The following is a 16,318-nucleotide window of genomic DNA, read 5'->3' as shown; positions in this document are numbered from 1 at the left end:
TCTTCTCTTAAAATGCCCAGAGCTTCTGAACCAAATACACCAGGGAGCAGCTTTCTTTTAATGTAGGAAAAATCAACAGTTTATGTGAAATCCCAGCACCAGCTCTAATGCAATTGTACTTTAAACACTTTATCTCTTAGATTGCTAGGAAAGAAGGAAGTCAAAACCTTCTGATAGACACTTCCTCTGACTGGATACGTCTGTCATCTTGGCTCATGCATAAATATGAGGCAACTCTTAGACAGTCCGTCTTCTTGTAGCCTCTCATCTTTCTCTGCACTTGCCATGGCTGGAGAAATAGTATATGCAGATTTAAACATTCCTGGAGCTTTTTCCACTTCACAGTCACTGCATCCATCTCAGCATCCCAGTAAGTGTATTTAGCTTCTGAGTTTTGTACCAATATGGTCTCTTTTTTTGGTTTGTATTCCACTTTTTGGATGTATTTTTTTGTTTTTACGGGTAGCACAGATATTTATATAAAGTTTCTCTAGAAACAAAGAGCAGGTGTGAGTCTCTATGTTCCGTTTGTGTGTTAGGACTCAGCAAATATGAGGTAATTTACCATCTGTCAGAACTAGGAGCTGAATCTCTTTAATGCAATATTGTGCATTTTATTTTAATGTTAATACACAGTGTCACAGAAATCTTCAGAGCTACTGCCAGTCTGTAGATGCAAATTACATGTGAAGAACAATACAGCTTTATTTTATGGCATTTTTCTACTTACTTCATAAACACTTGGGGGTGGATACTCATGCTGTATTGAAGATGCAGTACATAGTATAGTGGGGTAAGTCAGAGGTAAAGAGCAATGCACTGATCAAGTCTTGGGAAGACTGAACACAAGGAGTCTGGGAGACTCGTATAATTGTCTTTCATTTCTTGTTGGAGACAGATCAGCGAGAAGAGATTGGATTTGGAAAATTACTGAGAAGTCAGTGCAAAGGGTCATGGAGGTGATTCCACATGGTGAGGGAAGTGTGGAGAAAAGGATCTGCTAAGATTCATGAAGAGGCAAGTAGGGAGACTGAAGTCTAGTATCCCATGTTAGGAAATAGGGGAGGAGAAGAGAAAGAAATGAAGGGCAACTTGGTCAATAAAGGATGAAAACTGTGGGGGACACAGCGAAGGGTTGTACTGGATTCTGAATAGACCTGGATAGGGAAGATTTGTGAGGAGTCAAGTCATCACACTTCAGAGCAATTAAAGCTTGGACAACTCTTAACTCAGGGGATACCAACAAAGATGATCACAGTCATAAAGAGAAGAGGAAAAATAATAGCTTTCAGTGTTCCAGGAATAATGAATATACAAGGGACTGTAAATTAAACTTAAAAGGATGTAAAATGTAAATATATAAATCCTGGTATTTTTTTTACGAGACTCTCCTGCAAAGATTGGTATCTGGAAATAAAAAATCCTAATAATATTTTGCAGAACTGTGGTAAAAGAGTAAATATATTAGCTATTTTCAGAGCATATTTTCTATAAATAGAGTCAGGCTACTAATGAGAGGACATTTTAGATGACTATTCTGCTGTTAATCTTAGAATCAAAATATATAAAGCTGATATTTCAGTTGACAAGCAAATTAAATACTAACGGTCCAGATATTGTATCACTCAGTCTGCGTACAGTACAGCATATGCAGGATTACATATAAAAAGTTAAACCATTATTTAGTTTGCACAGTGAAGCATTCAAGAGTTAGGAAATGCCGGACATACAGTTGCTTGTACAACCTTAATTCTGCCCCACTGTGCAACCATTTTGTGTATGCAATGAGGAGGGATCCTTTGGGAAAAAAGTGGTCTTTAATTACATGGACATACATTGTCATCATGCACATGCACACGGGAGCAGAGATAAGTGTGCGGGGGCAACTGTAAATCTGGCATTTCTTAACTTTTGAGTGCTTGACTTTGCAATCTAAATAACATTCTATTGAGAGTTTTCTTTTTATGTAATTTACTAAAGTTTTTAAAGGACAGGGGTAAAACCAGATTCTGTTATGTGCCACTGTAGCAACCCCCATCGTGTATTTTCAGCAAAGTTAGATCCCTGAAACTTCAGCACAAACTGCTACTGCTTGAACAACAGGACTACTTTAATTAGCTGGCTGCAGCAAAACACTTATCGCAGAGGGAGGAAATAGACCACTGGGTTCAGGTGTTGGTTTGTGGGATGTCTCTTGGGGGAGCCCAGTCCATGCCAGCTCTCTCTCTCTCCAAGCCTCCAGGAGTTGGAACCCCTGTCCAAGTGATGCACCCAGGCCCCGGGGTTATGGGCTGGGTCCAGGATGCTGTTGGGGAAAACCCTGACCCACTTTCTGCCCCCAGGGAGTAGGGGGAGCTCCAGCCCCATGCGGTGCCCTGTGGGGCTAGAAAATGGAAATGGGCCACAGTGGCAGGAGGTGGGTCCCTACACATGTCCTTTACTTCCCTTGGAAGCTAGAGCTTAAATTGTGGAACCACAGTAGTTGCACTTGTCAAAGTGTTTCTAGGACAAGTCTAATTTTTTAACACCATCTCTAACCCTCCTCCCCCCATTTTATCCCAAAATTTGTTAATCTGAGGCCAGAAAAAAAAAGAAAAATTTGAAGTCAATTTAACAAATCATTTAATTATTTTTAATTAAAAGACAGAAAAGCAACTTTTGACTTTAAAAAAAATACACCATTTTTTGTCCATGTATGTCTCCAGAACATCTTGTTCTATTAAGGACATAAGTTTTATTTATTAAATCTCAGTGAGAACTCATGTAAAATGGACTTTTATGAATAATGGGCTACAGTTTTTAAAGTTACTCGAAGTTAAGTTCTTTGACATTGAAAGCACTGAAGTCTTCTGTCATGATTACAGACTTGGTGGAGCCTAGAAACTGTTACTCTTTTTATTTTAAATGATGTTTCTAAGTCTCTAGCCCTTTTCCTCTTTGAAGACAGCCTTGAAAATGTAAAGCGATTTCTAGGGTTGTACTTCACGGTGGCTTTTCTAATTTTGTTACAGTAGGAAAATATCAGAGCCATTTTAAAAGCACCAAACATTAGAATGTCAAGAAGTGGACAGTTCAGGGAGTGAGTGTGTTCCCTCTGCCATGGTCTACTGACGATTTTCTAAATCCTTCTCTCACAGTCTTTTTGCACCATCCAACCAACCATCACTTTCTTCCCCAAAATTTGAAAACTATGTGCAAATGTCAACATAGCAAGTGACTAGGAGACTAGTTTCCCATTCAAGGGATTTACTGTTCAAGGGAACTCCATCAGCCACTGCCTGCTCCAATTCTGCTGCCTCCTCCATCAGCACTGGCATTGGCTGAGCCGGCACCGGCCTAGCCTACTGTCCCTCCACACTGGTGTCTAAGACGATGACATATGGGACAGTGATGCTTCCAGGACATGGAAGAATCCCCATTTGGGGACACTACTATGCCATTGTCCTGCATGAGAACATAATCTTTCTGTAGTGTCACCTCCTGATGACTAGACAGTTTCAAGAGCATCTCGGGAAGAGGGCCAATACACTGGAGCTCAAGGCAGGTACCTCTGCAGTGGAGCTGTTCGGTATTCTGCAGGTCCAGGTGAAAGACAAGGTTATTCCCACCAGTCGGGCTGACAAATCCTACAAAGGACATTTGGTTGACTGTTGTGCCTTTTCCCCTGGTCTCTAAGAGAACAGATGGGGTGTATCCTGTCCCATCAGAAAGGTGTCAGTTCCTTCAGCAACACCTTACCCCCAACTCTGTGATGGTGTCAGTGGCCTAGGACAGACCCAGTGCCTAGCCTTCTGCTCTCACAAACAGGGAAAGGAAAAGATTTGTCCCCTTTTTCTACAGGATATTTCCCTCATGCTCTCTAGGACTGTGAGTCTTGAGTTACCAAGGAGTAATGGCCAGGTAGAGCTGTGCTCTCTGGGATACCCTGAACCCCCTCTTGGAGTCTCTTCCAAAGGAACAGAAGCAGGCAGCTAGGGCATTGCTAATGGAGGGGCTGTACAATGGGTAAACATCCTCTTAACACAGCCTTGGATATTGTGATAGGCCTGTGTAGATATTCCTGTCTCCACCCCCCAGGCCTGATTACAGCAGCCCAGTGGAGGATAGAAGATCTGCCTTTTAAAGGCAAGGTCCTCTTCAGTGAGAAGATCTGAAGAAGATCAGATCTATCAGGGCCACAGCTAGAAGCATATGCCCTACCCAGCTTGGGAATGATCTGAACCTTGACAGGTTTTCAAAGGGTGGGCTCAGCAACTTCTCAGGCCTGCTCCTCACTTTATGTCACATGAAGAGGTTCCAACCTCTCTCTACCGTGGCCATGGGGAGAGACCTCAAAAGCACAAGAACAAACACTTCCAGCGTTCTTCGTCACAGTCCTCCTCCTCTGCCTACAAGCTGCCAGTTTAGTGGGACACTCGGGAGCCACATAAGTTTCTGGCACCTTCCCCTCTGACATTCTCTGTCCCCTCCCTTCAGTCTTTGTCTATTCTTCTACAGCAACCGATGCACAGTAACTTCTGATTGCTGGGCTTTGGAGACTGTCACAAGGCAGGGCTTCTGCCCCGCTTGCCAAGGATTCACTGCCACACCCACAGTTGTCTTTAAGTAGGTTTATTGTCAAACTTAAACAATCAGTTCCTCAGATCACCCTTTAGATGTTAGACTCTTGCTGCCTCCTCTCCCGGTGGACTCTGGCAGTCCTGCTTCCTGCGGCTTCCTAAATTTCTCTCAGTCAGCTTCCTTCTCACAGCTGGTCCTCACTCACTGGAACTTCCCCTAGCCCTTTATTCCCCAGGTGCAGTTCCCTGCCCTCTTGACTGGCCCAGCTGGGAGCACCTGCTATGGCACAGGACACTGGACCTGCTTCAAGTGACAGGAGCCAGCCACCCTGTGACAGAGACCATTCCATCCAGTTCTGCACCAGGTCCTGTCCCCACTCTCCTGCCTCCTTCCCTCCTCAGGGGGACACCCCTCTCACAAGAAAGTCTTCCTGGAAGAAGGGGACTCACTCCTCTTGAGAGTAGCTATAGAAGTTCCTCTGTGTAACCGAGGGAAGGTACTCTACGCCCACTACTTCCTCATCCCCAAGAAGGAAGGTCTATAACCTATTCTGGGCCTCGAAGACCTGAACAAATATGTCAGGCTTCGGATCCTTCCCTCACTCTTCAGGAGGCTCGTACTTCCCTCTCGACGTGAAAGATGGATACTTCCACCTGGCTATCGGGAAGAACCATTGCAAATACCTGAGATTCTGCATGGGAGTCAGGTACTTCCAATTCACAGTTCTTCCCATCACCTTGTCAACAGCCCCAGGGGTATTTACCAAGTGTCTGCTGATGGGGCTGGCACACAGCAGACATTGAGGGATACGTTTACTTGCATGGATGGATGGATGGAAAAAGCCAAGTCAGAGGAAGCCGCTTGCAGCCTGTTTTTGCTATGCCGTCATATGGTGAAATATCTCCCCTTTACCAACACTATGGAGCAAACTCTCTGCTGACATTGATTTCCCTGGAGTCACTGTCACAGTTCTACAGGATTGGCGCTGTGCTCCAGCTTTTGAACAGTCTCTTGGAGGAACCCCATCAATGTGCCAGATCCCCAGTGGGTCTCACGCATCCTTCAGGGTAGGCCAAATGGCCTCACCTCCTCCTAGACTGAGCTCCTGGGCTCCAGCACTCCTGTTCCACACTGTGAGCTCTGCTCAGTGAGCCCAACTGAGCTAGACTCCTGGCAGAGACTCACACAGCCTACAGCCATTACTGGACCCCAGCCAGTATTTACAGTGACACCCAGAGATGCAAGTAGGCCAGTGCGCCCTGGTGTGGCACACTGGTAAGAGAGTGGCCAGCTGGGGATGGGGCTCCACCCCTCCCAGTGGCCCCTGGCCCCAGCGCCGATGGCCGGGGGACGAGGCCCCTGTCCTGGTGGGCCCGAGCCAGCACCCACAGCCCCTGGGCGGCGTGTCCACAGCGCCCCCAGGCTCCAGCCCCAGTGCTCAGGCGGCCAGGCAGCACAGTCACCGTGCCCTGGGGATCTGCCAGCCAAGCAGCGCCGTGGTCCCTGTCGCCCCGGCCAGCCCCAGGAATCAGGCAGCTGGGCAGCTCGGTGGCTGCACTCCCAGCCCTGAGCTCCCCCCAGCTCCCCAGTCCTCTGCCCTGAGCCCCCCACACCCTCCAACCCCCTGCCCTGAACTCCCCCACACCAACACACACTCCAACCCCCTGCACTGACTCCTGCACCCCCACCCCCTGCCCTGAGTCCCCCCCCCACATCCCAACCCCCTGCACTGACTCCTGCACCCCCTGCCCTGAGCTCCCACATCCCCCAACCCCCTGCCCTGAGCCCCCCCCCACACACCTCCAAACCCCCTGCCCTGAGCCCCCCGCACTCCATCCCACACCTACATTTCTTACAGGTACTGTCGTATTGCAACCCCCCAACCCTCTGCCCTGAGCCCCCCAAGGGGGGGTTGCAATACAACGGTACCTGTAAGAAATTTAAGAGTGGTAGCCATGTTAGTCTGTATCAGCAAAAAGAACGAGGAGTCCTTGTGGCACTTTAGAGACTAACAAATTTTATTTTATTTTAACAAAGCTTATGCCCAAATAAATGTGTTAGTCTCTAAGGTGCCACAAGTACTCCTCGTTCTTTTTGTGAGAAATTTAAGTTACTTTCACCCCAGTGACACCTCAAAAAGTGTCTTCAGCACAGAGTAGGATTTATTAGTCACCTGGAACACAGCACGGGAAGTCCTTAGGTTAGCAGAGAGACATAAAGGTTAAAACACAGGCCATTCTTGTCTGGCCACAATTCACCAAGCAAGCATTAATGAACTCCATTTTCAGACTTTTTCTCTCTCTTTGACTTTCTTCCTTAGTCAGTTCCCAGGTGAGAGAGACCCCAAGCTTTTTCCAGACCCCACACTTATTACCCTCACCTCTCCCAGTCCTTTGTCCTGAAGCTGGGGTTTCTGCTCTGCTTCTCTGCTGAGAGGTGGGCAAATCCTCCCCACTCTGGATCATGGGTTGCTAGGCGTCAGTGCCCTGGTGACTGGGCTTTTCACTGTCTTCTCAGAATTTCCACTGATATGGGTCAGCCTTGGCCAGTCCTGTTAATGACCCATTCGGTCAGCTCAGACAGCTAGGTGATACACACACAGACATCTCTCTCAGGCTAGGTCTACTCTACACAGCTTTTAGCGACACAGCTGTGTTGCTACAGCTGTGCCGCTAAAAGGCACGCAGCGTAGCCACTGTTTGTCAGCTCTCCTGCCGACAAAAAACTTCCACCTCAAACAAGCATTAGCTTTGTCAGCAGGAAAGCGCTCCTGCCGACAAAGCACTGTTCACACCTGGTGCTTTGGGTTTTTTCAATACCTCCTGAAAGACAAGTTTTGTCATTCAGTTGCTAGTGTAGACACAGCCTTAGTCTATCCTGAAAGCAAATTTAATCTTTTTCTCTTTGGTATTTTCTTCAGCTTCCCGCTACTTCCATCTAGTTAGACAATTAATGTTGCCCTTGTGAGGGTGATGTGGCCTCAGAGTTTTAAACTCCGTGCATGATCATTTCCCTCCTCATATTCCATGAGCCTGAACTTTATCCTTATCTGCATATGAAGTAAGTTGCGCAGCCTCCAAAGGAGAGCAATTTTCCATGTTTTCTTTTAAATCTTTACCCAAGGTTTTGGTTCTTGCAGATAGCGCTCTGTGCCCGCACTGGCATAGGATTGCTCTCTGGCTCGGATGGGCCGGGAACATCATCCTGGCGGTAGCTGTGATTGTGTTTGGTGTTTGGGGTGAGTATCTCAGTGCCACAGATTCTTTGGCTCAGTGATTTCTCCTCTTCCTCCGCAATTCCATTTAGATTCTATATTTTGGCTTCCAAAACATTTCTGAATAAATTACCGGGCATTTCATCATTGCCATAGACATCAAGCATGTTATATAAAGAAAGTAGAGTTGAGAGCTTGATACATGAAACATACATTATTTGGCTGTAACAGATGTGTAAGATGTTCAATCCACATTTTTGCACCTTACGGTGGATAATGAGTGAGATTCCATCTCACGCTACTTCTCTGTCCCCATCCTAACTTGATAGATATCCCATGGTATTTGGTGACTTGATACTTTTTAACCTTCTCTCTTTTGTTGCATGTCCTTGTGAAGGACAGACCAGAGGACAGAGAACAACAAATGGAACTGAATGTAATTCCAGCCTGAAGGATTCCCAGTCCTGCTCGAAACAAAGTTTGTATCCAAAGCCAGACAACAACTTAACAGGTAACTGTATCTGCTATTCTTTGTGCTCTTTGCAACCTTGTGCCCACCTGGAAGAACTCTCACTCCAAACTCGCTGATTGAAAATTCAGCTACTGTGTTACAATAACTTATACATAGCTGAGACGTGCCATACCTTCATCTTCCCATCTTTATTTTTCTGGTCATTTGTTCTGTTTGATGGCTGCAAGATAAATACTACAACTGGCTGAAACATTTTCTAATTTTTAATCAGAAAAGAGGGTTTTGTCAAAAAAAATGTTCATGGCAAAATTTATTTTTAAATTTTCTGAAATTTTTCCAAAGGGGAAATTTTCAGAGAAAAACTAAATATTTTGTTTCAAAATCATGACCTTTTCCCCTCTTTCCTGTATATTTTATCTTACCCCATCTTTTCTCCAGTGAGAAAAAAAGGTAGAAAATAAAAAAGGGGAAAACCCTCTGAAAATTTCTGTCTGGGAAAGTCTCACTTTTCAAGCAGCTCTAATAAATAGGTTTCAGAGTAGCAGCCGTGCTAGTCTGTATTCGCAAAAAGAAAAGGAGTACTTGTGGCACCTTAGAGACTAACCAATTTATTTGAGCATAAGCTTTCATGAGCTACAGCTCACTTCATCGGATGCATAAAGTGCATCTGTTTTCAGCTGTTTGTGCAAAGTAGTAGGAGTGACATCTAGTGGTCATTCAAACTACTTTCAATGTGTATGAAACAGACACATTTTATAGTGTAATAACAATTCTATTATATAAAAAAACTACATTAAAAGAATGTTTTGGCTGCAAAGTCAAGAATTCAGAAGTTAGGGAATGACAGATTTATAGTTGTCTATAAAACCTTAACTCTGCCCTTTTGTATTAGACTCTTGCTGAACATCACATAGGAAATCTGTGGCAGAGTCCGGTCCAGTGCTTTCAACACGAGAGCATCTTTCCTCTTCTTAAAGCCATCTGACTCATCCACTGTCCATCCTATGCACTGAATGAGGCAGGGTCTCATGGAAAAAACAGAATGTGATCATGTCATTAAAGACCGTATCAATGTTTTACAGAGGGGCCGATTAAAGGTTGTCTGGGCAATCTTATTTCTTACACTTCCTAGCTTTCAGCTGTTCACCTTTGCAGCCCAAATAACATTATTTTAACATATATGCAAATGTAACTTAATACTTCCCACTAGGAGAGCCTGTTTTCAGTTGCTTTTATTTTTGCTGAAGATTAAATGTTCACGCTGAACCTTTCCATGCCAGGGGTCTGCCTCAGCCTGATTTTTATTTATTTTTTTTACATTTCAGCCAAAACTGTCCAGCTGTTCATGAGGACCAGGCTAGTGAAAATATATTGTTTTCCTCATGTTAAAAAAATTCTGGAGACTTTGTCTTTCAGAAGCCTTAGTGCTGTCCCCATGCTTTGGAATAGGGACTTGACATTTGGCAAGGGGGTGGCTTACGAATCAGGGATCTGTCTGGCTTTAGCTGCACCTGTGAATATCTGCCCAAATTTGGCCAAGTTTTAAACCTTTGAAAATTCATGATTCTATCAGCAGTGAGCGTGCTCCAGCCCAGAGCTACAGAGGGCTGACTAGTAGGACTTTCCATGCAATTGCAGCCCTGAGCTGCTGCGGGCAAAGTTTTGGGTCCTGACAGGGGCACTGAGCATGGGGATCCTGTCTCTCCTGTGATTTCTGTGCCCCACTGAGCCCTAGCAGCATGGAGGAGGAAGTTGCCTAAGTTGCATGCAGAAGGGACAAGAGCCAGAAGGCGGGGGAGAGAGTACATTGGGGCTGGTGGTGGGGGAGAGTTATTTAAACCAATCCTTTCACAAGTGATCACTAACTGTGTTCCTCATTCATTGGGTGCCTGAACTGAGACCCTGGGATCTGATTTGTAGAAGTGTTGAGCAACTGTAACTGAAATCAATGGAAGCTGGGCACTGAACTTATGAAGTACTATAGAACGCTAAGAACTTTGAAAAGTCAAGGCATTTAGGTGCCTAATTCCTGCCTAAATACCTTGTGAGGAGCTGAGTCTAGGTGTCTCAAGTTGGATACCCGGTGTTAGTGGATACTTTTGACCTCAAACTCTCTGTGCCAAAGTTCCCCATCTGTAAAATGGAAATATTGCAATCCCTTGATCTCACAGGGGTGCTGTGAAAATTCATTACTGTTTTGTGAAGCACTCAGCTACTATAGAAAGGAGTGCCAGAGGAAAGCCCATGAGGAAATTAATAGTTCTGTCTTCAGAGCCGGCTTTGAATAGTGTGCAGTATTACTGGGGCTACACATTGAATGAGAAGAAAATAAAATATTGAACAGCTGCTCGGTAAGTCAGCAGCACTGTCTGTCATGTGCCCAGAATGAAGCAGGGGTCTGGTGGAGAAAACTGGTAGGTGATCATGTAATTACGGACTGGATCATAATGCATATGCACCAGGGGGTCCAATAAAGATTGCACAGGCAACCTCAATTCTGACACTTCCTAACTTTTGAGTGCTTGACTTTGCAACTGTAATACTGTTCTTGTAAGGTGGTTTTGTGTGTGTGTGTGTGTTTGATCTGAACAGAGCCCTCATTTCTTTGGGAGTACTTGGGGAAGCCAGAACTTCCTCTGAGAATCCCTTGCCTCCCTCCTTCTACTTCTAAAGTGCTTCAGAAGTGGCTCAGCAGGGAAGGAGACAGTTTTGTTGTGTCTTTCATTTCAGAGGTTCGGTGCTACTTGGGGGGAAATGCATTGTGTGATACTGAGCCCGTAAAATGTGAATTGTGTGCCCAATCTTATGAATTCATATTCACATTACAGCTCTGCCAGAGCACCTCTCTCCTGACCCGCACCTCCATCTGCTATTTGAATAATGGGCCTTTCCTCAAACAAACAATGAATAAAGAGAAATGTCTTGGCTGAGAATGTTTATAGTTTGAAAGCCCCTTGTGAACATAGGGAAGCTCAGCACTGTTCAGAACCTTCCGGCCCATTTAATGTTGCCTTTTCCATGTCTGTTTCTAGAGGGCTGTGAGTGCAAACTGTGCCTCGCTGACTGGCTGCAGCACAAGAACAAGTGCTATTGGGTCTCTAAAGAAAGTAAAACATGGAATGAGAGTCGTGTGGACTGCTCAGCGAAGAGCTCTCAAATGCTCGTGATCCAAGACAAGGAGGAGATGGTACAGTAAATAAAAATGGCTTAACCTGCCCCTTGAGAGATGAGTGTCACTAGTTATAATGTAATACAATGAGCTTGCAGCAAAACAACAATGCCCCAGCTGTATGACTTTTGGCTTAAGAAAAATCTTTTACAGAGCACGTTAAAATATCACTGTTATGTGGAGGGGAAGGAGGGTGTGAGACCAGGAAAGGGAAACATCAGAAATTGGGTTTATATCTATTGCACAGTTGTGTAGCAGGTTCTCTTCCTTCATTTGCTGAGAGAGCAAAGAAGCCAGAGAATTCTAGCAGGTTATATTCACCCAGACTCCTCCGTCCTGTCACTTACAGGCGTATATACTGAGTATTCCACAATTGAACCTGGTTTGGCTTGGACTCAGTGTTACATCCCCAGAGAGGAAATGGACCTGGTTGGACGGCTCCATGTTCGATGAAACACTGTGAGTGTTCATGGTTCCTACTTTGGCTTTGAAACTGAGTGTGTCTTGCATGGTGCACAAGTGGGAACACAAGTTTAGTGCCCTCTAGTGCTAGCAGGAGCAGAGGCTGTCTGTGAGCACAAGTAAAGTTAAGCACCAGACAGAGTCCTCCCCATGGAGGGATGGTCAGTCTCAAGCCCCCTATGTGCTTGCAAAGCCACAAGATAAAGGGGGGTCAGGGTCTGTTTGGAGAATGGGCATGTCTGGGAAGACTCTTGCTGAAGAGGCACTTGCTGAAGAGTTCACGCCTATGTTAGCTCTCAGCTGTGCTGTTCTACCTGAGTAAGGTGGCCCTTGTCCAGCAATGCGCTCGTTAATGCAGGGTCAGGGTCCCGTCTCCTGCTGAGCAGTACAGTTCACCTCCACCAGGGTTGCAATGGGGGTGGGGGAAGAGGTGATACTTTCCCAAGCCCCGCCCACCAACTAAGCTCCACCCACTTCAGACACCACTCAGTGCACATGGCACAGTGGTACAAAATAGGACCACACAGGTGCTGCTGGGCTCCTCGGCTTAGCTCCCCAGCAGTGGGGTTTGAATACACCCACGGGCAGTATTGGTCAATCATCGCAGTGGATTTTGCGATGTTTTCCAGCACTGAAATGAGCCTGCCCAGCTCCTTTCCCACTCTGTGAGGCATATTACTAACTAGGGCTCTGTAGAAAAGTATGGATGAAGGAAGTTAGTATGGAGACAGACCACCCCTCCGAATGAGGGATAGCTGCTAAAGATCTTGCTCAGTAAAGCTAAACACCCAGTGACTCCTGCTCTTTGTTCCCCAGGTTCCAGCTAAGAGGAGCTGCTGAAAGGGAGAGCTGTGTGATGATCAAAGGGAACCGTGCTATTTCGGAAACCTGCACGGCTGTAGCTAAATGGATTTGTGAGAAAGTTGCCCTGAAATAAGCAGTCACACCAATAAGCTGCACTTACCTAACTAAAATAGCAAGTACCCTTGTTTCTTTCCTAAGAGAAAAACAGATTTGCTAATTAAAGAATTCTAAAGTCTCAGACAAACCCATTTTCCAAGGTATCATAGAATCATAGAAGATACGGGGTTGGAAGAGACCTCAGGAGGTCATCTAGTCCAACCCCCTGCTCAAAGCAGGACCAATCCTCAACTAAATCATCCCAGCCAGGGCTTTGTCAAGCCTGACCTTAAAAACCTCTAAGGATGGAGATTCTATCACCTCTCTAGGTAACGCATTCCAGTGCTTCACCACCCTCCTAGTGAAATAGTGTTTCCTAATATCCAACCTAGAGCTCCCCCACTGCAACTTGAGACCATTGCTCCTTGTTATGTCAGATCCATTCACTGTGCTTCTTGTTCTGTCAGATCCATTCACTTGTTTCTCAGGAACTGGGTCTGATTCTTGAGGAGCTGGCTGCCTCCTGCGCATCGTGTGTGAACAGGCACTCTTGGCTCTCAGGAACAGTTTGAAGATTAAAAGTTGTAAAGCCCCAATGTCACTTTTGGAGACCTACGTGCCATTTGGTCACCTCTCAAAGGCAGAGTTTTGAACATTCTTCCACCTGGCCCCACTTTCAGCCATAGCCTCTAATTCTGTGGGAGATTTAGGTGAAGAAGCACCGGTTTGTATTCCCACGTCTGGTAGTTGCTTACCATTTATGCACCCAAATCTGAGCGCACAATAGTTCTTGTCACAGATCCACAGGGTCTGATCTATGCCCAGCCTGTAACCAGGCCCTTGGACGTGTCCCCTTTAGTGGGCTGGTCCTGGCCCATGGCCTCCAAGACTCCAAAACTGGGCCTTCGGCACCAACGATCCCTGTCTCTCTCTGCGGCTCCCTGCAGTGAATCCAGACTCCTACAGGAGGCTTGTGTACACTGTACCCCTGCAGCACACACTGGGCAGCCTTTTCAATACAAGGTAACAAAGTATTAGTCACCTGCCTACAGAATCTGAAAGCCCTTAGGGCAGCAATGAGAGGCAAAGGTTAAGGCCTGGTCCCCAGTGGCCAAGCCAGTGCAATCAGCCAGCCGAGCTGATATGGGATCCATCTTTTCTCCATCTTCTTATGGGTCCCAAGTGCAAACTTCTGTCTCTTCAGAGTCCAGCCCTTCTCCGAGTCATCACTCTTTGCTCTCCGCTTCTCTTCCAAGAGGTGGCAGGGGACATCTCCTTTGTTTGAACATCATGGCCACTGGGGTTCCCATTGCCTTTCCAGATTCTCCACTGATCTGGGTTGGTTTCTACCAGTCCTTTAATGACCCCTTCATACCTCCCCGGACAGCTGTGTGACACAAACACCTCCTGTCTCTTAATCTTCCTCCAAGAGCAGGTTTAACCCTTTGCACCCCCTGGGTAGTAATGTATACAGAAACTGAGGCACACATATCAAAAATATTACAGAAAATGCCCACTTTGTCTGGCATTCCCTCCCCCCTCACCCCAAATATCCTTGAATGTACATTTATGATTGTGCTATGAGACCTCCCCTTGGAAAAATCTGATCCTAAAATCTTTGCAGACACTGCTCTGGGAATCCACAGGATTCAGCGACTGCACTTGCTAGCCACTAAGAGTCACTCTCTGTCCATAAACTGCTCAGTCAGCCCCAGTTTTTCAGCTTTTCTGGTGGTGGGGGCAGGGCAGGGCTATGTCACTGACTCACAGGGTCTGTGCTATGCCCGAATCTTCCATCAGTCTCCTGCTAGTAACTACTTCAGTGTCCTGGACCCCAAGGATCCCCACTGTTCTGCAACAGCCGGCCTGTAGCCTCAACGACCCTGAGACAGGGGCCAGAGCAACCCATTTGGCAAGCTGAACTGAGGTAGGGTCTGTTCAGACTTTCCTCTTCAGGGTGCAGTGCTCTCAGTAATTATCTGCAGCAACCCCAGGCAGCCTTTTCAACATAAGGTACCAATTCATCAGTCACCTGCCATACAGAAGCTGAAAGGCTGTAGGCTAGCATCAAAGAGGTAGTCGTAGGCCAGAGAGCCAATGGGGAAGGTTCCCATGGGTTCACCATGCCCTGCTTCCCTGGGTTCCATCTTTGTTCTCTCCTTGTCCTGCTCTGACTCCAGCAGCAACCTCACCCCTTTGCTCTCCAGCCACAGCCAGGGTCAGCTGCCTCAGCTTCCCCTTCGGTAGGTGTCATGCCCAGGCATTGAGGTTTACTTGTTCTGTAGGGTCTCCCATTCAGCCATGTGGACTGGAAGCTAGACAGCCTTAGTGGGCTACCTGTCCCAAACACCACCCGCTTTCTCTGGCCCAGGGGAAGCATTTTAACCCCTTGCATGTATTGTTCATAAAAATAAATTCCCACTTTCATCACAGGGGGCGATGGGGGAGGAAGAAGGGTAGGGAGAGACCTTAGTGGCATGGAGAGTCAAGGAAGGCTCAGGGAGAGGGGTAGAGAAAGGAGGGAATCTTGACTGGAAGTGGGACTGGCTTTACCTGGGCCCTGGTGCCTGACTCAATTCCCTCGCTGTGGTTAAGGGACCCCACAGCCCTCCTCCTCAGGGCTGTGCTGCAATTCAAGCAGGCTTCCCCAGGCTCCATGCTAGTTCCTATTCCAGGAATCCTCTTTCGACTCATGACTCCCTTGCAAGTCTCCCCTCACCCTCTTCCAGTCAGTTACCCTAACAGCTGGGTGTTATCATGTTAAGGAGGTAGCTAAGCTAGTCTTCTGCTTCTCTGAAACCTCTTCCCTTAAAGAGCCATGTCTTCTGCTTCTCTGAAACCTCTTCCCTTAGAGAGCCATGTCTTCTGCTTCTCTGAAACCTCTTCCCTTAAAGAGCCATCTCATGGAGCAGGGTTTGCTAGACTCATTCCACCTCAGCCCCTCTTGGTTTGGCACCCTTAACACTGGATTACCACCCCCACATCCCCTCTCAGGCCTTAAGAACTGTGCGACAGACTCTTGCCTCTATCATACCCATGGTGGATTGATTTAAATCACTTTGATTTTAAATTAACTATTGTAATCATGATTCAAATCAGCAATCAGGGACCCTTGATTTAAATAATCAATTTTAATTGTTTTGCATTTGTACTTTTTTATTTTGCTAAAGAAAGGTTAATTCGTTGGTTGATAACCATTAGTTCAAATGAGCATGTCTTTAAATATAGTCTGTACACTAAATTGGGTGCTTCTTTTTGCTAACCAGGGGGCTACACCATACCTATACACATTTATCTGAGCAATTACAGAGCTTACTGTACATTTATTCAGATTAATTTTTACATTTTTTTTTTATAACTAGATGAATCTTTTACTTGTGATTTATGTCAAGCGCTATTTGGATGGAAATTCGATTTAAAGTGCACAAAACCCAGCATTTTAATGTTGTATTTAATAAAACTAACTTACATGTGTTGGATGCATTTTTAAAAAGTTTATCAAAACATTGTTTGCATTTAAAGCCGATTTATTAAACAAAGG

The 16,318-nt window shown here is 45.9% G+C and overlaps 1 protein-coding gene across 1 annotated transcript; it reads left to right on the top strand.

The window, feature by feature from the left end:
* Positions 1-225: 225 nt before the first annotated feature.
* On the top strand, positions 226-12,814 carry LOC311530759 (killer cell lectin-like receptor subfamily B member 1B allele B; the record flags this gene model as incomplete). The annotated part of the gene is made up of 6 exons (XM_084647635.1): positions 226-370; positions 7,700-7,798; positions 8,172-8,285; positions 11,279-11,433; positions 11,765-11,874; positions 12,694-12,814. The coding sequence occupies 6 exons, from the start codon at positions 226-228 to the stop codon at positions 12,812-12,814; spliced, it is 744 nt and encodes a 247-aa protein (XP_084503761.1).
* Positions 12,815-16,318: the final 3,504 nt, after the last annotated feature.

The sequence above is a fragment of the Lepidochelys olivacea genome (assembly GCF_965140295.1).
Source record: "Lepidochelys olivacea isolate rLepOli2 genome assembly, chromosome: 14".
NCBI lineage: Eukaryota > Metazoa > Chordata > Testudines > Cheloniidae > Lepidochelys > Lepidochelys olivacea.
This window is presented reverse-complemented; position numbering and strand designations above follow the sequence as displayed.